The following is a 25,247-nucleotide window of genomic DNA, read 5'->3' on the forward strand; positions in this document are numbered from 1 at the left end:
TTGAATAAACTTACCTCGCCTCCTCATGGTCCGCTGCGATCTTCAGCCCGGCAGCCAGCATTCCCGGGCCCTCAGATCCCCGTCTGGGGAAAACGAGGCGCAGCACTGGTGGGGAGGAGATGGGTCTCTCAGTGCGGGGGATGGGGGAAAAGGGTCAAATTAACATGGGTGTCGGGGATGGTGGGAAGGGTTGTAGTTTAAAGTTTGTGCAGGTAGGGGTGGGGAAGTTCAGATGGTAAACATAGAACAGTACAGGCCCTTCGGCCCACGATGTTGTGCCGACCCTTTAACCTACTCTAAGATCAAACTACCTACATACCCTTCATTCTACTATCATCCATGTACCTATCCAAGAGTCGCTTACATGTCCCTAATGTATCTGCTTCTACTACCACCGCTGGCAGTGCATTCCACGCACCCACCACTCTCTGTGTAAAGAACCTACCTCTGACATCTCCCTGAAACCTTCCTCCAATCATCTTAAAATTATGCCCCCTGGTGATAGCCCTTTCCACCCTGGGAAAAAGTCTCTGGCTATCCACTCTATCTATGCCTCTCATCATCTTGTACCCCTCTATCAAGTCACCTCTCGTCCTTCTTCGCTCCAATGAGAAAAGTCCTAGCTCCCTCAACCTTTCTTCATAAGACATGCCCTCCAGTCCAGGCAGCATCCTGGTAAATCTCCTCTGCACCCTCTCTAAAGCTTCCACATCCTTCCTATAATGAGGCGACCAGAACTGAACACAATATTCCAAGTGTGGTCTAACCAGGGCTTTATAGAGCTGCAGCATAACCTCGCGGCTCTTAAACTCAATCCCCCAGTTAATGAAAGCCAACACACCATACGCCTTCTTAACAACCCTATCAACTTGGGTGGCAACTTTGAGGGATCTATGGACGTGGACCCCAAGATCCCTCTGTTCCTCCACACTGCCAAGAATCTTGTCTTTAAGCCTGTATTCTGCATTCAAATTTGACCTTCCAAAATGAATCACTTCACACTTTTCCAGGTTGAACTCCATCTGTCACTTCTCAGCCCAGCTCTGCATCCTGTCAATGTCCCGTTGCAACCTACAACAGCCCTCCACACTATCCACAACTCCAGCAACCTTTGTGTCATCGGCAAACTTACTAACCCAGCCTTCCACTTCCTCATCCAAGTCATTTAAAAAATCACAAAGAGCAGAGGTCCCAGAACAGATCCCTGCGGAACACCACACCTGCCCCTCACAAAGCCATGCTATCTCTAATCAAACTATGCTTTTCTAAATAATCATAAATCCTGTCTCTCAGAATCCTCTCCAATAATTTGCCCACCACTGACGTAAGACTGACTGGTCTGTAATTCCCAGGGTTAACCCTATTCCCTTTCTTGAACAAGGGAATAACATTTGCCACCCTCCAATCATCTGGTACTACTCCAGTGGACAGTGAGCACGCAAAGATCATCGCCAAAGGCGCGGCAATCTCTTCCCTCGCTTCCCGTAATAACCTTGGGTATATGCCGTCTGGCCCCGGGGACTTATCTATCCTCATGTCTTTCAAAATTTCCAGCACATCCTCCTTCTTAACATCAACCTGTTTCACGCTGTCCTCACAAACGACCAGGTCCCTCTCACTAGTGAATACTGAAGCAAAGATTTCATTTAGGACCTCCCCTACCTCCTCCGAATCCAGGCACAAGTTCCCTCCACTACCCCTGATCGGCCCTACCCTCACTCTGGCCATCCTCTTGTTCCTCACATAAGTGTAGAACGCCTTGGGATTTTCCTTAATCCTACCCACCAAGACTTTTTCATGTCCCTTTCTAGCTCTCCTAAGTCCGTTCTTCAGTTCCTTCCTGGCTACCTTGTAACCCTCTAGAGCCCTGTCTGATCCTTGCTTCCTCAATCTTAAGTAAGCTTCCTTCTTCCTCTTGACTAGCTGTTCCACATCTCTTGTCATCCAAGGTTCCTTCACCCTGCCATCCCTTCCTTGCCTCATCGGGACAAACCTATCCAGCAGCAAGTGCTCCCTAAACAACCTCCACATTTCTGTCGTTTATTTCCCTGAGAACATCTGTTCCCAATTTAAGCTCCCCAGTTCCTACCTAATAGCATTGTAATTCCCCCTCCCCCAATTAAATATTTTCCCATCCCGTCTGCTCCTATCCCTCTCCAAGTCAAGAGAAGTGTTTTGGGGGTGAAGGGAAAATAATTAATTTCATTGTTATTGGGCGGGGCATGGGAGAGAGGCAAAAGAGATGTATTTAATTGATCAAAGAGGTAGGTTTTAAATGAGCGTCTTAAAGGAGGAGAGAGGGGTAGCGAGGCGGAGGGGTTTAGGGAGGGAATTCCAGAGCTTGGGGCCCAGGCAGCTGAAGGCACGGCCGCCGATGGTGGAGCGATTAAAATCGGGGAATGCCCAAAGGGCCGGAATAGGAAGAGCACAGAGTTCTCAGAGGGTTCTGGGGCTGAAGGAGTTAACAGAGATTAGGGGAGGAGTCGAGGCCATGTGGGAACTTGAAAACAAGGATGAGAATTTTAAAACTGAGTTGTTACTGGACTGGAAGCCACTGTAGGTCAGCGAGCACATTGGGTGATGGGTGAACAAGACTTGGTGCGAGTTAAGATATTTAGTTTAGAGATACAGCATTGAAACAGGCCCTTTGGCCCGAGTCTGTGCCAACCATCAACCACCCATTTATACTAATCCTACATTCCTACCACATCCCCACCTGTCCCTATATTTCCCTACCACCGACCTACACTAGGGGCAATTTATAATGGCCCATTTACCTATCAACCTGCAAGTCTTTTGGCTTGTGGGAGGAAACTGGAGCACCCGGAGAAAACCCACACAGACACAGGGAAAGCTTGCAAACTCCACACAGGCAGTACCCAGAATTGAACCCGGGCCGCTGGAGCTGTGAGGCTGCGGTGCTAACCACTGCACCACTGTGCCGCCCTGGACAGAAGTTTTGGATGACCACAAGTTCACAGAGGATAGAATTCCCCAGGGCAATGCCTTGACCAGAGTAAAGCTACCTGGTTTAAATTTCAAACAAAGCTTGGCAGTTAACTGTCAGTCACCGTAAACTGGTGCATTCTCCATGGCACGTTATTGTCAATTTTTGAAGAAAAAGGATAAGATATGAGAAGTTCCAGATGGCCCATTTGTCTGGCGTCCACGTACACGGGGATTTTTCAGGAGCAGTTTGTTTCAGGCGACAACGCGGATTAGTCTGGCAGGGGTTTCTGGAGAATCACTGCATCAGGGGTTTCAGCTATCATGCTGGATTCTCAGGATTTCTCAAAGATGGTGGAACAGGATGAGTGGGTTGCTTCTCTCTCAGCAGGCTGCAATCCCACCTGAACTCTAAACGATATCCAAAAATGGAAAACAAAACTCCTGAGCTATAAACCCAGACATGTGCATTCTCTAAGTCCAATCAGTGCCATAGTTCATAAGGCTCTGGCTGTTTACATAGCTTAAGACATGTGACTTCCAGTAAGTGCTTGTTTTTAAACAAAGTCTCAAATGTCCTTCCAGTGACCCTTTAAAAAAAGTCCAGCATCTCTCCCAGTATTTTCTACAGTCTTTCAAACACAAGTTCTCAAAAAATATTAATAATGAAGCACATTCATAAACAGTGTAAATTTTTGCTGATCCCGATGCTCTCCTCTTTCCAACAGTAGAAGCTCCCCCGCAACCACACAACACCCTCTCCCCACCACCTCCGGGTCAGAAGGTTTACATTTCATTCCAGGACCTGAACATGTAAGCTGGGCTGCCAATGGTCCACCCTCCATATCCTTCAGCTCATGTGAAACTCTGAGATCAGTGTTCTGAACCCCTTAAGAGGGGAGGGAGAGCGAGAACAGGGATTTACAGACCTGTTCGCCTTACATCAGTTGTTGGGAAAAATGCTGGAATCCATTCTAAAGGATGTGATAAATGGGCACTTGGATAATAATGATCTGATTGGGCATAGTCAACATGGATTTATGAATGGGAAATCATGTTTGACTAATGTTGTGGGATGACTCAATTACCACTCGAGACTCAGGTACAGGTTTGTGTCATTTATTCAGGCATATGCAAGGAGAGACCACTTCGGGCAGTCCGAAATAGTACTCTGATTTTACACGCAAAGATTCAAACTTATAGAATGTTCTTCTAACAAAATACGGTCAAACAATGGATGATTGATCATGCACTCTAATGAATACACCGTTCTAGTCTTATCAGTGCTCACTCCAGATGTCTCTCACCGGAGTCCATTTTCCCTTTGTTTCACGTTAGTCAAACATTCCATAGATTGTTGATTGTGCAGGCTGCACTGATCCCAGCTATCAACCTTCACACCCTAATCCTGCCTTGGTGCTACCACGCTTTCATCCTTCCGCCAAACGCCGTCAGGGCCTTTGACTGCTCCCTTTCCTTCCCATTGCCTCCTTTCTTCCTCCTCGACATCCCGGTGTAAAATCTCCCATCTTTACTTCCTCTGGCCGGATGGCAGTTGCCAGAATTTGGGCCACTGGGCCGTTTATGGCTGCCTCTTTGGCCGCTGCATCTTCCCATTGGTTACCCAGTTGAATTGGGTCTGTTCTATTCTGGTGTGCCTCAACCTTTATGACCGCTGCGTCTAGTGGCAGTTTCGCGGCCTCTACCAATTCCTTAATTATTGCCTCGTGCTGTACACGCCCTCCTCCTGAGATGACGTACCCCCGTTGGCTCCATGCTGCCATGTAATCGTGTATTACCCCAAAGGCATACCTACTGTCGGTATAAATGTTAGCCCGTTTGCCCTTTGCCATACACAGGGCCTCTTTTAATGCCACTAATTCTGCTACCTGGGCTGAGAGGTTGTCCGATAGTCTTCCACCGCCAACATGTCCTCTTTCGTTAACAACTGCCCAACCGGTGCATGGGGTCCCGTTCACGTACCTACGGGACCCTTCCACAAACAGGGTCAAGTCCACTCCCTCTTTCATCCTCCTTTAAGGTCCCTGGAATCTCTTCCTCGATCGCGTGCAGGCAGCTGTGCTCCTCCCCTTCCTGCAGTATACCCTCTGCTGGGTTGCCCCTATTATCATGGTCTATCACGACTGATTTGTCTGCTGGTAGCAATATTGCTTTCCAGGCCTTCAGTTTACATTCGGATACGGTCCGAAGCTTCCCAGTGTTCAGTAGTTCCACGAAAGTGTGTCTCGTATGGAGGAATATTTCCCCCGTCATTACCATAGATTTACAGGCCGTCACAGCCCACGATGCGCAGTCGAGTGCTGCCACACAGCGCAGCATGCCACTCACCACAGGGGGTTGCTTGGTCGAGAAGTATCCAACCGGCCTCATACGGTCCCCCTGCTCTTGGGTTAGAATTGCACTGTAAAATCCGTCCTTGTTATGGGCATACAAGTGGAATGGTTTTCCCATGCAGGTTAACGCTAGCGCCGGCGCGCGGAGGAGCGCCTGTTTTAGTGCAGTGTAAGCTTGCTCCTGTTCCACGTCCCATTCTATACTGTCCTGCGATGCCTTCCCCCCTTTGGTCAGGTCCTGGATGGGTGCTGCGATTTTCGCAAAGTTCTCTATGAAGATTCGACAGCTGTTAAATCGGCCCAAGACCCTTCTCACTCCTCTTACGTCCACCGGGCTAGGCATTCTACTTATGGCCTCCTTTGTGCTCTGGGGGAGCGCCCGCTCGCCCTGTGCGACCCGGTACCCTAAGTATTGGACCTCCTGTTGTCCCAACTGGGCTTGCTTCGGGCACACCTTAAAACCCGCCACCTTCAGCAGCCTTAAAACGCCCAATAGGGTCCTTGCGTGCCTTTCATCTGTCTTTGAGGCAATCAGGATGGTACCTCCGTAGTGGACTACCGTGCTATCCTCGCCTACATCTGCCTGGCTCAGGGTATCACACATAACCCGGTGAAGGATGGTCGGGCTATTATGGAACCCTTGCGGCAGGCGCGTCCAGGTGTACTGCAAGCAGTCCACGGTGAATGCAAACTTGTCCTGGGATTCATCATGCAACGGTATAGCCCAGAATCCGTTCACTACGGCTAACACAGAGAAAATCGTGTGGTCTGGCCCCAAACCATTCAATATAGTAGTGCGGCTGGCTACTCTCAGGGGTTCTTTGGGCGTCACTTTATTCAAGGCCGTGTAATCGATGGTCAGTCGGTAAGACTCATCGGGATTCCGAACGGGCCGGATAGGGGAGGCCATCGTGGACTGGGTTCTCCTCACTATTCCCCACCGCTCCAGTTTCTCTATTATTTTGCACACTGCTTCTGGCACCTCCCAGTTGATGGGGTATTGCTTCCTTGGGGAAGGTTCTGGTCCTGGTACGCGAACGGGTATCATATTAACCCTTCCACAGTCATACTCATGTTGCGCCCAGACCCCAGTGACTATTTGGCACCGCATGCCCCAGTCAGCGTGCTGCGGCCGTAGGTCTGGGTCAGCCTCGGCTGGCAGAAACTGTTGCCGTGACCCACCCCTCGATGTTTGCCTGGGTCTTTGTCCCTCTTTTCCTCCACCTGGCGCCCAGCAGTCCTTCCGGCGGTGGCCGGGCTTTCTACAATTCATACATCGGTTGTTAGTTTGTCCGTTTTTCGGAACCTTACAATTCTTTGCCATGTGTCCTCGTCTGCCACAAGTATAACACCTCTTCTGGGTGCCAGCAGCCACTCTCACCTCTATCTTGCTCCCTTGCTGCTGGTCCAGGACTGTGGCCCATTGCATGATATCTGTATAATTCCCCTCGACCGGCAACCCCATCTTTAGGACCTTCTGATGTTCTGGGCCGAATCCCTCCTTTAGCATTTTCAGAAATATTTCGTCATCGCACTGTGGGTTCTCTTGCCCACCGTACTGTACGTACGCTTCCCATTTCCGTTCTGCATAGTCTACTACGGACTCGCCCTTCTTCTGGGAGATGGGTATTTTATGACCCCAAACAGTTTCCTCAGGTCCCAGCCCCTGTTGGATCACTTCCTTAAAATCCTGATGTTTGGCCTCTATCTCTTTACTGGTTGTCCCTCTTTCGGTCAGGGCCCATCCTCCAGATTGGTAATTGTGGGGCAGCCCACCCCAGATATCCCCTGGACATTTTGCCTTTACCAAGGCATGGGTGTCTTCCGGGTGCATGGAGTGAAACTCCTGCAATTCCCTGAGCTTAGTACCGAATTCCAGGTCGTCATTACGGGCCTCGAGCCTGGGCAATTCCTTCAGCAACACCTGCCTCTTGCCTGGGCTAAAAGGGACGGGGGTTAGTTTTTCAATCACTTCCTCCGTCTCTACATCCTTCCCGTCCTCATCCTGGCGAAACACGCCCTCGTCATCCTTAACCTTCCCGTCAGTTTTCCCAGTTTGTATTGTCCTGGGAGCCACCTCAGGGAAATCAGGATGTGGCACCGTAGGGGTTACTCCCGCTCCCTCATACAGGGGCGAACGCTCCCCGTATTCGACTGCCTCCTCTCCGAGGCTCCCCCAATCAACTTCAGCTTCTGTATTGTTGTCAGCGGCGGGGGATTCCGCTGCCTTGGCTTGGCAGCCCTTTGCCTTTGTTTGCTGCACATGGGCGTCCAGCGACCTCCATCGTTGTAAGTATAGTGCGGTCAGGATAACCGCTGCTTTCTGCTCTTTATCCTCCTTCTGACCGGTCCACCAAGTTTGCTGCTTCTCGGGGGCTTCCTCCGGATCCCACCCGTCCTTTCGCATCCTTTTAATAATCATTTGATGTCTTTCTGCGATGAACTGAGTGATGGAGCCCTCCGGCCCCCAGTCAAAGTCCATGGCGTTCTCCACTGCCTTCTCTCCCATTTCGCTTGCCGTTCTCGCTTTGCTTGCGTCGCCCTTTGCTGGTTCCCCGACCAGCGCGGCTTCACGTTTAATCCTTAGCTGTTTAACGCCGCCCTGCGGGTTGTTAGTTTCCTGGCCAGCGCAGCTTCGCGTCCAAACGGTAGTGGGGGGGGTGGGGGGGGTGATCTGACCTCTTGGCACCACTTCGGCTTCGCTATCCCGCCAGCGCGGTTCCTCCTCCTCAGTCCTCCTTTAGATTCTTTGGGTACTCGACCAGACCTTCACTCGGGTAGGCTTACTGTCCTAACGATGGGGGGTAAATAAATATACTCACCTGCTTGCAGCGTCGCCTGGTGCAAGTATCCTGCCGACTATGCCGAATTGTTGTGGGACGACTCAGCCACCACCAGGAGACACTCAGGAACAGATTCCGATCGTTTATTCAAGTCTACGCAGGGGGAGACTCTCTCGGGTAGTCTGAGCTAGCACTCTGATCGTACGCTCAAAGCTGCCAGCTTATATACATTTTTTGTCATACAATGTGGCTATACCATGCGCAGTACACAGTTCTATTCTTGTTAGTACTTAGCAGATGTCTCCGGTCTTAGTTCCCCATTTTCTTGTTTCACATTAACCAGGCACTCAAGTCGACCGAAGCCTCGACCACATTTCTCCTTCAAAAGCCGATGATATTCAGGTCCTGGTGAATCGAGTTACTGTCAGATCCTGACGTTATGTTTGGTTTGAGTTTGCCGTCTGCAAACCCTCCCCTTCTAATCCCTGTAAACAGTTTACAAAAGTCAACACTGTCAGTCCATGATAGAAATCAGAAAATAATTCCAGATTCTCAACAACGTTCCTTCCTTTCTTGTCTTTCCTAAGCTGTAATGTCACCTTCCTATATATTCTCCCTCCCTGCATTCCGTTTGAAATCAAGTTTCCCTGCACTATCACCTAATGTTTCAGAATAAGGGGTCACCCATTTAAGATGGAGATGAGGAGGATTTTTTCTCCCAGAGTTTGTTAATCTTTGGAATTCTCCTCTCTGGAGAGCAGAGACTGGGTCATTGAATATATTCAAGGCTGAGCTAAACAGAATTTTGATCTACATGGAACTCAAGGGTTACAGGGGGGCCAGGCAGGAAAGTGGAGTCCAGGCCACAATCAGATCAGCCACGATCTTACTGAATGGCAGAGCAGGATTGAGGGGCCGAATGGCCTCCTGCTCCCATTTCTTACATCCTTATGACTTGTTTCTCCTCTCCTGGAGGTGCTGACTGATGCTGCAGTGATTGCCCTCCAATATATAGGCAGTTAGTAAGTTTTCCACACATCCAGCCTAGACGTGCCACCCTTTCAGTCGGCAGACTTGCGGGTTTAAGTCCCACTCCATTGCATAATCTAGGCTGACACTCCACTGCAGTACTGAGGGAGTGTTGCACCGCCAGAGATGCTGCCTTTTGGATGAGAGGCGGCACTCTCGGGCGAACACAAAAGATCCCATGGCTCGACTCAAAATTGAGCAGGGGAGCTCTCCTCCGTGTACTGACCAATATTTATCCCTCAACCAACATCACTGGTCATTGTCACATTGCCTATTGTGGGATCTTGCTGTGTGCAAACTGGCTGCTGGGTTTTCCTACACAGCAACAGTGACCATACCTCAATAAAGGTACTTAATTGTCCGTGAAAGGCGCCTGGACATACTGGGGTTGTGAAAGATTGCTCTATCAATGCCAATCTTGCTGTTTAAACCATGGCTGGATATTCAGAGACAGGGCGTGTCACCCAATATCTACACATGTACCAAGGAGAGCATGGACCCAAGCTCAATTTACACCCCCCCCCCCCTCCTCCTCCTCCTCCCTCACCCAGGCCAATTTTCTAGACACCAACTTGAGATGAGCACAGAGAGGGGGACTGAACTGGGGACTGCCCGGGCTTATAATGCAATGGGTTTTAAGTGGGGCGGCTTTTGGGTTTAGCCCAGAAAACAAATATCCTGACAACTTTCTAAGCAAAGTAAAAAAACAAAGTGAAGCTGGAACTCTGTGGTGAGTAACCCACCTCCTGATTCCTGTCCACCATCTACAAGGCACAAGTCAGGAGTGTGATGGAATACTCTCCCACTTGCCTGGATGTTTGCAGCTGCAGCAAACACACCCTCTCCAACCCCACAAAGGAACTTCCAACATGTCCTTCAGTGTCTGAAACTGGAACAAAAAGTATCAAACCCTTGCAACCTAACGCATTAACTCAGAAGTGTCAGTAACCTGCACCATAAGGTTCATTTCTTCCAACACTTTCAGCAATTTAATTTCGTTCCGTTTTTAGTAAAATGCAATACTTTTGCAAAAAGGAAATGCTCATCTCTTACCTCCTGCTTGCACACAGACTTCGATAACGGTTCGCGCCTTCCGGACTCTGCTCTCATTGGACCAACGCGCCCCCGGGACCCGCCTCCTGCCTGCGCGCCTATTGGTGCAGCGCGGACGTCAATAATAATCTCAGGGGAGGAGAGGGCTGGTGGGGGCTCAGTGCGCCGGCGCAGCGGTGGGGGCGGGCCGAACGGTGGAGGCTCGGGACAGCGCAGTGTCGGGGGAGGGGCAGCGCGGCGCGGCTCAGTGCGCCGGCGCGGTGCCCCGGTGGGGGAGGGGAGGCGCGGTGTGGCTCAGTGCGCCGGCGCGGTTCCACGGTGGGGGAGGGGAGGGGAGGGGAGGCTCAGTGCGCCGGCGCAGTCCCTGCTGGGGGAGGGGTGGAGGGAATTTCGGTCTTTCGCGCTTGCGCGCTTGCGGTCAGTCGTCGCTCGGTGTTTTGTGAACCGCGTTGCTGCTGCCCAGGATGAATGGTGTGGCTGAGGGACCAGATTTAACGGAATATTATCGGCGCGGGGTACGTACCCAAAGTGGGCATCGCGCGGGTTGAGGGCTTCCTGGTATGTCCGGCCCCGGGGTCACAATCCCCCCCAATGTAAAGTCCCGGGGTCACAATCCCCCCCAATGTCCGGCCCCGGGGTCACAATCCCCCCCAATGTAAAGTCCCGGGGTCACAATCCCCCCCAATGTCCGGCCCCGGGGTCACAATCCCCCCCAATGTAAAGTCCCGGGGTCACAATCCCCCCCAATGTAAAGTCCCAGGGTCACAATCCCCCCCAATGTCCGGCCCCGGGGTCACAATCCCCCCCAATGTCTGGTCCCGGGGTCACAATCCCCCCCAATGTCCGGCCCCGGGGTCACAATCCCCCCCAATGTCTGGTCCCGGGGTCACAATCCCCCCCAATGTCTGGTCCCGGGGTCACAATCCCCCCCAATGTCTGGTCCCGGGGTCACAATCCCCCCCAATGTCTGGTCCCGGGGTCACAATCCCCCCCAATGTCTGGTCCCGGGGTCACAATCCCCCCCAATGTCTGGTCCCGGGGTCACAATCCCCCCCAATGTCCGGCCCCGGGGTCACAATCCCCCCCAATGTCTGGTCCCGGGGTCACAATCCCCCCCAATGTCCGGCCCCGGGGTCACAATCCCCCCCAATGTCTGGTCCCGGGGTCACAATCCCCCCCAATGTCTGGTCCCGGGGTCACAATCCCCCCCAATGTCTGGTCCCGGGGTCACAATCCCCCCCAATGTCTGGTCCCGGGGTCACAATCCCCCCCAATGTCTGGTCCCGGGGTCACAATCCCCCCCAATGTCCGGCCCCGGGGTCACAATCCCCCCCAATGTCCGGCCCCGGGGTCACAATCCCCCCCAATGTCCGGCCCCGGGGTCACAATCCCCCCCAATGTCCGGTCCCGGGGTCACAATCCCCCCCAATGTCTGGTCCCGGGGTCACAATCCCCCCCAATGTAAAGTCCCGGGGTCACAATCCCCCCCAATGTCCGGCCCCGGGGTCACAATCCCCCCCAATGTAAAGTCCCGGGGTCACAATCCCCCCCAATGTAAAGTCCCGGGGTCACAATCCCCCCCAATGTCCGGCCCCGGGGTCACAATCCCCCCCAATGTAAAGTCCCGGGGTCACAATCCCCCCCAATGTCCGGCCCCGGGGTCACAATCCCCCCCAATGTAAAGTCCCGGGGTCACAATCCCCCCCAATGTCCGGCCCCGGGGTCACAATCCCCCCCAATGTCTGGTCCCGGGGTCACAATCCCCCCCAATGTCTGGTCCCGGGGTCACAATCCCCCCCAATGTCTGGTCCCGGGGTCACAATCCCCCCCAATGTCTGGTCCCGGGGTCACAATCCCCCCCAATGTCCGGCCCCGGGGTCACAATCCCCCCCAATGTCCGGCCCCGGGGTCACAATCCCCCCCAATGTCCGGCCCCGGGGTCACAATCCCCCCCAATGTCCGGCCCCGGGGTCACAATCCCCCCCAATGTCCGGTCCCGGGGTCACAATCCCCCCCAATGTCTGGTCCCGGGGTCACAATCCCCCCCAATGTAAAGTCCCGGGGTCACAATCCCCCCCAATGTCCGGCCCCGGGGTCACAATCCCCCCCAATGTCCGGCCCCGGGGTCACAATCCCCCCCAATGTAAAGTCCCGGGGTCACAATCCCCCCCAATGTCCGGCCCCGGGGTCACAATCCCCCCCAATGTAAAGTCCCGGGGTCACAATCCCCCCCCAATGTCCGGTCCCGGGGTCACAATCCCCCCCAATGTAAAGTCCCGGGGTCACAATCCCCCCCCAATGTAAAGTCCCGGGGTCACAATCCCCCCCCAATGTAAAGTCCCGGGGTCACAATCCCCCCCCAATGTAAAGTCCCGGGGTCACAATCCCCCCCAATGTCCGGTCCCGGGGTCACAATCCCCCCCAATGTCCGGCCCCGGGGTCACAATCCCCCCCAATGTAAAGTCCCGGGGTCACAATCCCCCCCAATGTAAAGTCCCGGGGTCACAATCCCCCCCCAATATCCGGTCCCGGGGTCACAATCCCCCCCAATGTAAAGTCCCGGGGTCACAATCCCCCCCAATGTAAAGTCCCGGGGTCACAATCCCCCCCAATGTAAAGTCCCGGGGTCACAGTCCCCCCCAATGTCCGGTCCCGGGGTCACAATCCCCCCCCCAGTGTCCAGTCCCGGGGTCACAATCCCCCCCCCCCCCAATGTCCAGTCCCGGGGTCACAATCCCCCGCCCCCCCAGTGTCCAGTCCCGGGGTCACAATCCCCCCCAATGTCCGGTCCCGGGGTCACAATCCCCCCCAATGTCCGGTCCCGGGGTCACAATCCCCCTCAATGTAAAGGCCCGGGGTCACAATCCCCCCCAATGTAAAGTCCCGGCGTCACAATCCCCCCCAATGTAAAGTCCCGGGGTCACAATCCCCCCCAATGTAAAGTCCCGGGGTCACAATCCCCCCCCCCCCCCAATGTCCGGTACCGGGGTCACAATCCCCCCCGCCCAATGTAAAGTCCCGGGGTCACAATCCCCCCCCCCAATGTCCGGTCCCGGGGTCACAATCGCCCCCCAATGTCCAGTCCCGGGGTCACAATCCCCCCCCAATGTCCGGTCCCGGGGTTACAATCGCCTTTCGAGCCCCAGGATTACAAACCCCTGTCCGATCCCAGGGTTACAATCACCTGTCCGGTCCCAGAGTTACAATCCGCGGTCTGGTCCCAGGGTTGCAATCGCCTGTCCGGTCCCAGGGTTACAATCGCCTTTCGAGTCCCAGGATTACAACCCCATGTCGAGTCCCAGGGTTACAATCCCCTGTCGGGTCCCAGGGTTACAATCCCCTGTCGGGTCCCAGGGTTACAGTCCCCTGTCCGGTCCCAGGGTTACAATCACCTTTCGAGTCCCAGGGTTACAGTCCCCTGTCCGGTCCCAGGGTTACAATCCCCTGTCGGGTCCCAGGGTTACAGTCCCCTGTCCGGTCCCAGGGTTACAATCGCCAGTCGGGTCCCAGGGTTACAGTCCCCTGTCCGGTCCCAGGGTTACAATCACCTTTCGAGTCCCAGGGTTACAGTCCCCTGTCCGGTCCCAGGGTTACAATCGCCTGTCGGGTCCCAGGGTTACAGTCCCCTGTCCGGTCCCAGGGTTACAATCACCTTTCGAGTCCCAGGATTACAACCCCATGTTGAGTCCCAGGGTTACAATCCCCTGTCGGGTCCCAGGGTTACAATCCCCTGTCCGGTCCCAGGGTTACAATCACCTTTCGAGTCCCAGGATTACAACCCCATGTTGAGTCCCAGGGTTACAATCCCCTGTCGGGTCCCAGGGTTACAATCCCCTGTCGGGTCCCAGGGTTACAATCGCCTGTCGAGTCCCAGGGTTACAACCCCCTGTCCAGATCCAGGGTCACAATCACCTGTCCGGTCCCAGGGTTACAATCGCCTGTCCAGACCCAGGGTTACAATCGCCTGTCCGGTCCCAGGGTTACAATCCCCTGTCGGGTCCCAGGGTTACAATCGCCTGTCGAGTCCCAGGGTTACAAACCCCTGTCCAGATCCAGGGTTACAATCACCTGTCCGGTCCCAGGGTTACAATCGCCTGTCCAGACCCAGGGTTACAATCGCCTGTCCGGTCCCAGGGTTACAATCGCCTGTCCGGTCTCAGGGTTACAATCGCCTGTCTGGTCCCAGGGTTACAAACCCCATGTTCAGTTAAGGATGTGAGGTCCAGCCCAGCAACTTCTGGCCAGTTAGTTTAACCTTTATGGTGGGGAACTTTTTTGTAACAATAATTTGGGACAGACGTAACCTTTCATGTGGACAAATGTGGATTAATTAGGGAAAGCCAGCACGAATTTGTTCAGGGCAAATCATGTTTAACCAACTTGATTGAGTTTTTTGATGGGTTAACAGAGGGGGATGATGAGGGTAATGCGGTTGATGTGATGTCCATGGACTTCCAAAAGGCATTTGATAAAGTGCCACATAACAGACTTGTCAGCAAAGTTAGAGCCCATGGAATGAAAGGGACAGTGGCAGCATGGATACGAAATTGGCTGAGTGACAGGAAGCAGAATGCAGTGGTGAATGGTTGTTTTTTGGACTAGAGGATGGTATATTGTGGGGTTCCGCAGGGGTCAGTTTTACGACCTCTGTTTTTCTTGATCTATATTAATGACCGTGACTTGGGCGTGTAGGGCACAATTTCAAAATTTGCACCTGACACAAAACTTGGAAGTATTGTGAACTGTGAGGAGGATAGTGATAAACTTCAAGGGGACATAGACAGGCTGATGGAATGGACGAACAAGCGGCAGATGATATTTAATGCAGAAAAGTGTGAAGTGATTCATTTTGGTAGGAAGAATGAGGAGAGGCAATATAAAATAAATGGTACAATTCGAAGTGGGATGCGAGAGCAGAGGGCCTAGAGATACATATGTACAAATCATTGGAGGCGGCAGGGTAGCTTGGGAAGCGGTTAGTAAAGCATATGAGATCCTGGGCTTTATAAATAGGGGCATAGAGTACAAGAACAAGGAAGTTATGTTAAACCTGTATAAAACACTGGCTCGGCCTCAACTGGAGTATCGTGCCCAGTTCTGGGCACCGCACTTTCGGAAGGATGTGAAGGCTTGAGAGAGGGTGCAGAAAAGATTTACGAGAATGGTTCCAGGGATGAAGAACTTCAGTTACGTGGTTAGATTGGAGAAGCTGGGCCTGCTATCCTTGGAGAAGAGAAGATTAGCAGGGGATTTGATAGAGGTTGTGATGACTGCATGGTGTGACACGGGTGGTTCCCACTGTTCAAATCCCCACCGGACTGCAGTATTTGTGTTAGAGTTCAGCCCCTCGATGTTTTATTTTTTCAAATAAACAGACAGCGACAGTTTTTCTTGTAGGTTTTAAAAGCAGAAATTGTCGCAACCGCATCCACTCACGCATTCGCTCGCGCGCGCGCACACAGACGAGAAGCGACAGATGCTGTTTGGATGTTGCTTTTTTCTCTCCATCTGTCTCTCCCTCTTGCTCTGGCTGTCATTTTGTAAGGTAAAGCTGATATTTCTCACCACCTGTTAGGAGACGCTCTGGTCTCTTCCCCATGGTGATTGCACAATAGCCCAGGGTGTGGCGACTTCACACCTCCTTTGTATCGGACAAAGACATTCAATTCTGGAATGTTTTGGGGTAGGTGTAGGATGGGTTCACTCGACACCTCTCAGCGTTGAAGATTTGCCCTCTGTCTTTGTCAGCCAGTTTGACTGCACAAAAGGCCAATCCCTTTTTCTTTGGTGGCCATTTTGGACCATTGTTCACTTTTTAAAATAAAGGTTCACTTTTTAAAGACGCAGTCAGTTTTTCATAACTCTTGAGAGCTAGCCCATGCTTGTTCCATCGTCACACTTCCGCTGTGCGTGACAAGGTGTTCAGAATTATGCAGGGTCCAGACAGAGTAGATCGGGAGAGAGTGTTCCCGTTGGCGGAAGGGTTGAGAATCAGACGACACAGATTTAAGGGGATTGGCAAGAGAGCAGAGGCTACGCGAGAAAAACTTTTTTACACAAGTGAGTGGTTAGGATCTGGAATGGACTGCCTGAGAGTGTGGTGGAGGAAGATTAAATCGAGGCCTTCAGAATAGAATTAAACAAACATCTGAAGAGAAAATATTTGCTGGGCTACAGGGAAGTGGCTGGGGTGTGAGACTGGGTGAGTTGCTTTTGCAGAGAGCTGGCACAAACACAACAGGCCAAGTGGCCGCCTTCTGTGCTGTAATCATTCTCTGGTTCTATGTCCAGTCCCAGGGTTTCTCTGTAACTAACCTGTTTTTTTTTAGTCTCCCTCTTGCAGCAGTCACACAGCCACAGTCAGCTGCACCTCGTTGATGCACTCAGACTCCCAAATCAGAGAGCAGCCAATCCCAGTGCTGTACCTGTCCTGGGAGTGTTTGATGGGGGACAGTGTGGAGGGAGCTTTACACAGTATCTAACCCGAGTTTTTTTTTCTTTACTCTTTATCTATCCCCATTTTTTATTTAAGGTTGCCTTTATACCCCAGGCCCCTTTTATATATTTCATGTCGAGGGGGCCTTTATTCCTCAGGCCCCCTTTAGATACATTTTTTAAAAATAACTTTATTAAAATCAAATAAACAAAAAACTCAAATTTAAATTCCATTCTTGGCATCGACGATGCACTCCACTGGTCGCGGAAGACCTCAAGCGTACCGACGGACACCGCATGCTCCTTCTCCAGGGACATCCGGGCGCGAACGTAACCGCGGAAGAGGGGCAGGAAATCGGGGAGGATGGACCCCCCCCCCCCCCCCCCCCCCGACGGCCCTTAGCCTGGACCTGTGAATTGCCACCTTGGCCAGGCCCAGGAGCAGACCGACGAGGAGATCCTCCTTCCGGCCTCCGCACCGGGTGCCCAAAGATTAGGAGCGTGGGACTGAAGTGCAGCCAGAACTTGAGGAGCAGCCCCTTCAGATACTCAAAGGGGGCTGCAATCTCGCACACTCTGTATATATGTGGAACATGGACTCATCCAGGCTGCAGAAAGTACAGGCGGCCTGGGAGTCCGTGAACCTACTTAAAAGCCTATTGCACGGGACTGCTGTGTGCAACACCCTCCACCCCAGGTCCCCGATGTAAAGGGGGAAGACTCCCGCGTAGAGAGACTTCCATCGGGGTTTCCCCTCGCCGCCAGATGGCAACACGGACCGCCAGGGCGTGTCCAGCCAGCTGACAAGGGTGAGGAAATGGAGAGTGTGCAGGAGAAGCCCATACAGGAAACCCCTTTGTGCCGTGTGGAATGGAGAGGCGGCTCAGGTTGTGCGGGACCGGCTCCAGAGGAGCAGTTCCGGCCGAGTGGGGGGCAGCTCGGCCAGGAGCGGTCCACACTCCTGAGCCCCCTCGCCACTTGCAGTGACGGGCGTCCTGGGGGCTTTGATGACTCCTCTGCCCATGGGTCCGGAGCCAGCCACTTGGACAGCCGAGGTGCTGTCCTCCGCTGGTGGGGGAGCGCCCTGACTGGAGGTGGCCATGTTCCAGACTCCGATTAGATCCCGGTAAAATACAGGCAACTCCGTCAGAGAGGCGCAGCTAACGTTCTCTGCCGGGAGCTGCGTGTCGTCTTGGAGGCAGTGCCCCGGCCGAAAGATTACGTCGCCAGCGCACACCATCTGGGAGGACGCTCGACGTACAGGTATCTGCAGGGTCTGAAGGCGGAGAGTCGCAGCCCTAGGTGCAGACGCACACCAGCGACTGGCTGCCCTCCTCAATCGGGAGACTCAGGACTGTGGCAGAGACCCAGTGTTTCCTCTTGCCCCAGAAGAAATTGATGAGCTTCTTCTGTACCTTGGTGGCAAATGCAGGGGGTGGGGCCAAAGTGACCAACCGGTACCACAGTATCGAGGCCACCAGTTGGTTTATGACCAGCACTCGGCCCCTGTAGGAAAGCACTCGGAGCAGTCCTGTCCGGCATCCCAGCCGAGCGGTGACCTTTGCCTCCAGCCCCTGCCAGTTTGACGGCTAGGCTTCCTCAGCGGGGCTAAGGTGGACTCCCAGATAGAAGAGGTGCGTGGTGCTCCACGCAAAAGGTGTAAACTCCTCTGGCAGGGAGTCCACCCACCACTGACCTACCAGGAGTCCGGAACATTTCTCCCAGTTGATCCTCGCGGAGGACGCGGCAGAAAAAGTCTGCTGGCATTCGCGCATCCTCCGCAAGTCAACGGGATCTGTGACCGCGAGGAGCACGTCGTCTGCTTAAGCCGAGAGGACGACCTGCCTGGCCAGTCTGTGCAGAGCCAAACCCGTCAACCTCCTGCAAAGCAGGCATAGGAATGGCTCCACGCAGATGATATACAATTGGCCTGACGTGGGGCATCCCTGACACACTCCTCTCCCAAAGTGGAGGGGCGCTGTCAAGGACCCGTTCACTTTGACCAGACACTCTGCGGCGGCGTATAAAAGTCAGACCCAGGCCACAAAATGCGGCCCGAGTCTGAATGCCTGCAGAGTCCCGAAAAGGTATTCGTGATCCACCCTGTCGAACACCTTCTCCTGATCGAGGGAGAGAAAGGCGACTGACAGACTAGGCCTCTGGGAAAGATGGATCAGGTCCCGGACCAGGTGGATGTTGTCCTGGATGGACCGGCCTGGGACCATTTAGGACTGGTCAGGGTGGATCATGTCGGCCAGCACAAAGTCCAGGTGGGTTGACATAGCCCGGGCAAAGATCTTATAATCCGTGCTGAGGAGGGAGACTGGGCGCCAGTTCTTAAGCTGGCGGAGATCGCCCCTCTTCGGCAGCAGGGTGATGACTGCCCCGCACCATGAGAGGGGCGTCTCCCCGGTTGCCAGGCTTTCCCCCAGGACCCACGCGTAATCGTCCCCCGGGATGTTGCAGAATGCCCTGAGGAACTCCACAGTCGGCCTGTGACGGCCTGGCCGAGGCGGGACTCCAAGTCGAGGACCTCCCTCTCTAGGCGCCCAATCTCGGCTTCCCGCCTCTTGGTCGACCCCTTCGCGTACTCCTGACAGAAGACATGGATGTGAGTCTTGCCCACATCCCACCATAGCCTCAAGGAGGGGAAGCCCCCCCCGCTTCCTTCTCCAGTTAGCCCAGAATCAACGGAACGAGTCCCGGAATCACTCGTCCTCCAGCTGCCCGTTGTTAAAGTGCCAGTACACGGACTCTACCCACGTGCGGAGCGGAGTGTACTCCGCCCATGCCAGGTGGTGGTCCGAGCACGGCACCAGCCGCATGGAGGCCGCCGAGACATGGGAAACGTATGCCTGCAAAAGGTAGAGGCGGTTGATTCGGGACCCTCCTTCTCCAGATGTCCAGGTGAAGGTTCTGGAGTCAGAACGGAGATTCCGTCAGACATCCACCAAGTTGAGGGAGCTGATCAGTTCCCTCAACTTCCCCATCCAACACTTCGGCACTCTGGAGACCGGAGCGATCCCTCACCTCGAAGATACGTTTAAAATCCCTCCCGAGGATGATGCCCTCGCTGCTATCGATAGAGCTCAAGAGAGTGGACACTTGTTTAAAGAAGCGCGCTTGCAACGTGCCGGGCCTGGGCGCATACACGTTCACAAAGTGGAGCGGCACGCTACCCAGGCGAACAGTGAGGTGGAGCAAGCAGCCCGGCACAAGCTCCATGACCCCCAAGGTCTCCGGCTGAAAAGTTGGGGCCAACAAGATAGCCACTAGAATTAGTGGTGAGGTGACTCATGTAGATCCCACCCTGCCACTCCAGGAGCCAGGTGGCTTTGTCTCCCGGAACGGTGTAGGTTTCCTGCAGAAAGTTCACTGCATATCTCCCTTCCCTGAGGACTGAGAGATGGTGAAGTCTGCGGAGAGACCCCCTGCTGCCGTTGATGTTGAGACTGGCTATGGTTATCTGCATGCCCCAGAAGTACTTTGAAACCCGCCACTGACACGTTACTGTGAGGAGGGAGCAGAAGTGCACTGGGTCTTCCACTCCCCCAGCAACCCAGAGAGAAACACATTGAACTGATGCCTCACAACCAGTTTCACGCCCGCAGCCTTCCCCACTTTCTTGACAGCGGCACGGACGGACTGGATGACCAGCACCAAATCCGGCCACCAGCCGAGGGCCAGCTGAACTTTATTGCGGCAACCCTTGAAGTCCGCAAGGAAGTTCCGCAGTGAAGATGAGGGGAGACTCGCTGGGAGGCACGAGGGAGTCCACTGCCTCACTGGCGATGGATTCAACATCGTCCTCCGTGCCCCACACCGAGTCCCCATCCTCTTACAGGTTGTCACCACCAACAGCCGACACATGCACCACACACTGTGGGGCGAATGTCCCAGCCGCGCCAGCTGGTCCCACCTCCGTTACGATCCCATCCCCAGGATCAACAGTAGAGGAGTCCTCCCTGGACTTCAGTAGGGAAACTGGGCCTATGGGCGCCAGCGGTTCAGGATGCCCCCGCTCCACCGCCGTCCTCAGGCCAGTGAGCGACCCGGGAAAGACAGTTCTTCCCAACTCTGGAAATCCAGCCAGAGGTGGAGAGACGAGGCTGTCTCCCACCCCGCCAGTGCCCACAGGCCCAGCAGACAGGGCACTATTTACACTGTTCATATTGTTCAAAATGCCTTTTGGGTCAGGTACATCCCAGGTGGCTGGGAGGATTGACCCCCAAACTGTAATGATGATGTTGGGAATGGCATGAAACAGGAAATTAGAGACGCATGCGATAAAGGAACATCTGTATTTATGGGTGACTTTCATCTGCATATAGATTGGGCAAATCAAATTAGTCACAATACCGCAGAGGAGGAATTCTTGGAGTGTATACAGGATGGTTTTCTGGACCAATACATTGAGGAACCAACTAGAGAACAGGCCATCCTAGACTGGGTATTGTGTAATGAGAAAGGAATAATTGACAAGCTAGTGGTGCGAGACCCCTTGGGGACTTTATTCCCTTGGGGAATTTATTATTGGGAGCAAAGAAATGGCTGACCAACTCAATGCATACTTTGGTTCTGTCTTCACAAAGGACGACACAAATATCATACCAGAAATGTTGGAGAACACAGGGTTTAGTGAGAGAGAGGAACTGAAGGAAATCAGTATTAGTAATGAAATGGTTTTGGGGAAATTGATGGGATTGAAGGCCGATAAATCCCCAGGGTCAGATGGCATGCATCCCAGAGTACTTAAGGAAGTGGCCCTAGAAATAGTGGATGTATTGGTAGTCATCTTCCAAGATTCTCTAGACTCTGAAACAGTTCCTACAGATTGGAGGGTAGCTAAAGTAACCCCATTATTTAAAAAGGGAGGTAGAGAGAAAGTAGGGAATTATAGACCAGTCAGCCTGACATTGGTAGTGGGGAAAATTCTAGAGTCCATTATCAAAGTTTTTACAGCAGACTTAGAGAACAGTGGTAGAATCGGGCAGAGTCAGCATGGATTTACGAAAGGGAAATCATGCTTGACAAATTTACTAGAATTATTCAAGGATGGAACTAGTAAAGTTGATGGCGGGGAGCCAGTGGATGTGGTGTATTTGGACTTTCAGAAGGCTTTCGACAAAGTCCCACATAAGAGATTAGCGTGTAAAATTAAAGCGCATGGGATTGGGGGTAGTGTATTGAGATGGATAGAAAATTGGTTGACAGACAGGAAACAAAGAGTAGGGATAAATGGGTATTTTTCCGAATGGCAGGCAGTGACTAGTGAGGTACCGCAGGGATCGGTGCTAGGACCCCAGCTATTTACAATACACATTAATGATTTAGATGAGAGAACTAAATGTAATATCTCCAAATTTGCAGATGACACAAAACTGGGTGGGAGGGTGAGTTGTGAGGAGGATGCAGAGAGGCTTCAGGGTGATTTGGACAAGTTGAGTGAGTGGGCTAATGCATGGCAGATGCAGTATAATGTGGACTAATGTGAAGTTATTACCTTTGGTAGCAAAAACAGAAAGGCAGATTATTATCTGAACGGCTATAAACTGAGAGAGGGGAATATGCAGCGAAACCTGGGTGTTCTCATACACAAGTCGCTGAAGGTAAGCATGCAGGTGCAACGGGCGGGAAAAAAGGCAAATGGTATGTTGGCCTTCATAGCAAGAGGATTCGAGTACAGAAGCAGGGATGTCTTGCTGCAATTATACAGGGCCTTGGTGAGGCCACACCTGGAATATTGTGTGCAGTTTTGGTGGCCTTATCTGAGGAAGGATGTTCTTGCTATGGAGGGTGTGCAGCGAAGGTTTACCAGACTGATTCCTGAGATGGCAGGACTGACATATGAGGAGAGATTGAGTCGGTTCGGATTAGATTCGCTGGAGTTCAGAAGAGTGAGGGGGGATCTCATAGAAACCTATAAAATTCTAACAGGACTTGACAGGGTAGATGCAGGAAGGATGTTCCCGATGGTGGGGGAGTCCAGAACCAAGGGTCATAGTCCAAGGATACGGGGTAAACCTTTCAGGACTGAGATGAGGAGAAATTTCTTCACCCAGAGAGTGGTGAGCCTGTGGAATTTGCTACCACAGAAAGCAGTTGATGCCAAAACATTGTATGTTTTCAAGAAGGAGTTAGATATAGCTCTTGGGTCTAAAGGGATCAAAGGGTATGGGGCGAAAGCTGGAACAGGTTACTGAGTTAGATGATCAGCCATGATCATAATGAATGGCGGAGCAGGCTCAAAGGCCGAGTGGCCTACTCCTGCTCCTATTTTCTATGTCCCTCACGGGTCCCGCCCCCCACCTCCACCCAGGACATCCGACCAAGCTGCAGATGGAATGATTTCTCCTGGTGGGTCCGCAGGCTTCCCCACCAGAGGTGGGACCCCTTCCCCCTCCCCGGGAGTTACCACATTTACAGGGGCTTCCCCCTCCCCTCCGTCTTAAGGGATAGAGGGCTCCCCGCTCAGGGCTCGAGGCCCTGATGGTGCGAGTGGTGAAGGGAGCCTGACGACCCCTGCCACGAGAAAGACCCTATTCCGCAGGTTCCAGTTCAGAGGAGGGGTGCCTCCTCCTCTTATTCCGGGAGGGGCGCAGAGGCTGAGAGACTTCCATCTCACTAGAGGTCTCTGCTTCTACCCGTGCGCCCCCCTGCCCAGAGTCCTTGGGCCCGAGCTCAGCCGCGGGGCAGGTGGGCCCCCTTGATCGGGCCTAAGACGAAGCTCAGTCTGTTGTTTTGTGTCCATTTCTTACTAGTTTACTCTCCTAATTTCTCCTTTTTAAAAACAAAAGTCATTCTTTACTGATTTCTAAAATTTTCCCAATCTTCTGGCCTACCCCTGATCTTTGCAGCCTTTTCTTTTAATTTGATACCATCCTTAATTTCCTCAGTTAGCCACAGATGGTGCATCCTTCTCATCGAATCTTTCTCAATGGAATATATCTTTGTTGAGAGTTATGAAAAATCTCAGATGTCTGCCACTTCTTCTCTACTATCTTACTTTTTAAACCTATTTTCCCAATTTAGCCAACTCTGTCTTCGTACCTTTGTAATTGCCTTTATTTAAATTTAAGACACAAGTTTCAGACCCAAGTTTCTCACCTTCAAACTGAATATGATATTCTATCATGTTATGATCACTCTTCCTGAGAGCATCCCTTACTATGAAATCATTAATTAGTCCTATTTCATCACACATTGCCAAGTCTAAAACAGCCTGTTCCCTGGTTGGTTGCACAGCATATTGTTCTAAGAAACTGCCACACACTAACTCGATTACCTCGTCCTCGCAGTTCCTTTTGCCAATTTGATTTGTCGAATCCACATAAGGATTGAAATCGCCCACGATTATTGCAGTACCTTTCTTACAAGCCACCATTATTTTTTGACTTGTATTCTGTCCTACAGTATAGCTACGATTAGGGGCTTATAAATTACTCTCATCAGTGACTTTTTCCCTTGCTATTTCTTTGCTCCATCCAAACTGATTCTACATCTTGATCTTCTGAGCCAAGAGCATTTCTCACTATGGCACTAATCTCATTCTTGATTGATAAAGCTACCCCCACCTCCTTTTCCTTTCTTCCTGTATGCTTTTGAAATGTCAGATTTCCTTGAATATTCAGTTCCGAGCCTTGGTCACCTTGAAACCATGTCTCTGTAATGGCCATCATATCATGCCCATTTATTTCTATTTGTGCCATCAATTAACCTATCTTATTACAAATGCTGCACACATTCAAAGAAAGAGTCTTTAATTCTATCTTTTTAATCATTTTTCCCTACTCTGACCTGTTTGCTGGTGCACTCTTATGTTTGTAGGTTCTGTCCTTTCCTGTCACACACTGGTTATCATTACTCATATCGCTACCCTGCACTACTGCCTTGTCCTTTCCCATAAACTTTCTAAATTCCTCCTCACCTGAATGCTGCCCCACCCCCACTATTTAGTTTTAAACCCTCTCTACAGCCCTAGTTATACGATTCGCGAGGACATTGGTCCCAACACGGTTCAGGTGAAGGTCGTCCCAACAATACTGCTCCCTCTTCCCCTAGTACTGGTGCCAGTGCACCATGAATCGAAACCCATTTCTCCCACACCGATCTTTGAGCCATGCATTCAACCCTCTGAACTTATTTACCCGAAGCCAGTTTGCTCATGGCTCAGGTAGTAATCCAGAGATGATCACCTTTTGGTTCTGCTTTTTAATTTAGCCCCTAGCTGCTCATACTCAGTCAGCAGAAACTCTTTCTGGGTCCTACCTATGTCATTGGTACCCACATGGACCACGACAACTGGGTCCTTCCCCTTCCACCCCAAGTTCCTCTCCAACCCGAGGAGATGCCCTTAACCGTGCCACCAGGCAGGCAACAGAACCGTCGGGACTCTCACTCTCGGCCGCAGAGAATAGTATCTATTCCCCTAACTATACTGTCCCCTACTACTACTAGATTCCTTTTTATATCCCGCCCCCCCACCCCGACTTGAATGGCCTCCTGTACCACGGTGCTGTGGTCAGTTTGGTCATCCTCCCTGCAGCCCCTACTCTCGTCCACACAGGCTGCAAGAACCTCAAGTGCAAAGGCTGAGGCTCCTCCAGTGCCACCTACTGGATCCCCATACCTGCCTCACTCATAGGGC

The 25,247-nt window shown here is 52.4% G+C and overlaps 1 protein-coding gene across 1 annotated transcript; it reads right to left on the reverse strand.

Moving 5' to 3' along the window:
* Window positions 1–4,056: 4,056 nt before the first annotated feature.
* LOC137349119 (uncharacterized) lies at window positions 4,057–10,212 on the reverse strand. The gene is made up of 2 exons (XM_068014486.1): window positions 10,166–10,212; window positions 4,057–8,568 (listed from the first exon to the last, which is right to left on the reverse strand). The coding sequence occupies exon 2, from the start codon at window positions 7,807–7,809 to the stop codon at window positions 4,930–4,932; it is 2,880 nt and encodes a 959-aa protein (XP_067870587.1). The 5' UTR covers window positions 7,810–8,568; window positions 10,166–10,212; the 3' UTR covers window positions 4,057–4,929.
* Between the last annotated feature and the right edge of the window lie 15,035 nt (window positions 10,213–25,247).

Source organism: Heterodontus francisci, chromosome 34 (assembly GCF_036365525.1).
Source record: "Heterodontus francisci isolate sHetFra1 chromosome 34, sHetFra1.hap1, whole genome shotgun sequence".
NCBI lineage: Eukaryota > Metazoa > Chordata > Chondrichthyes > Heterodontiformes > Heterodontidae > Heterodontus > Heterodontus francisci.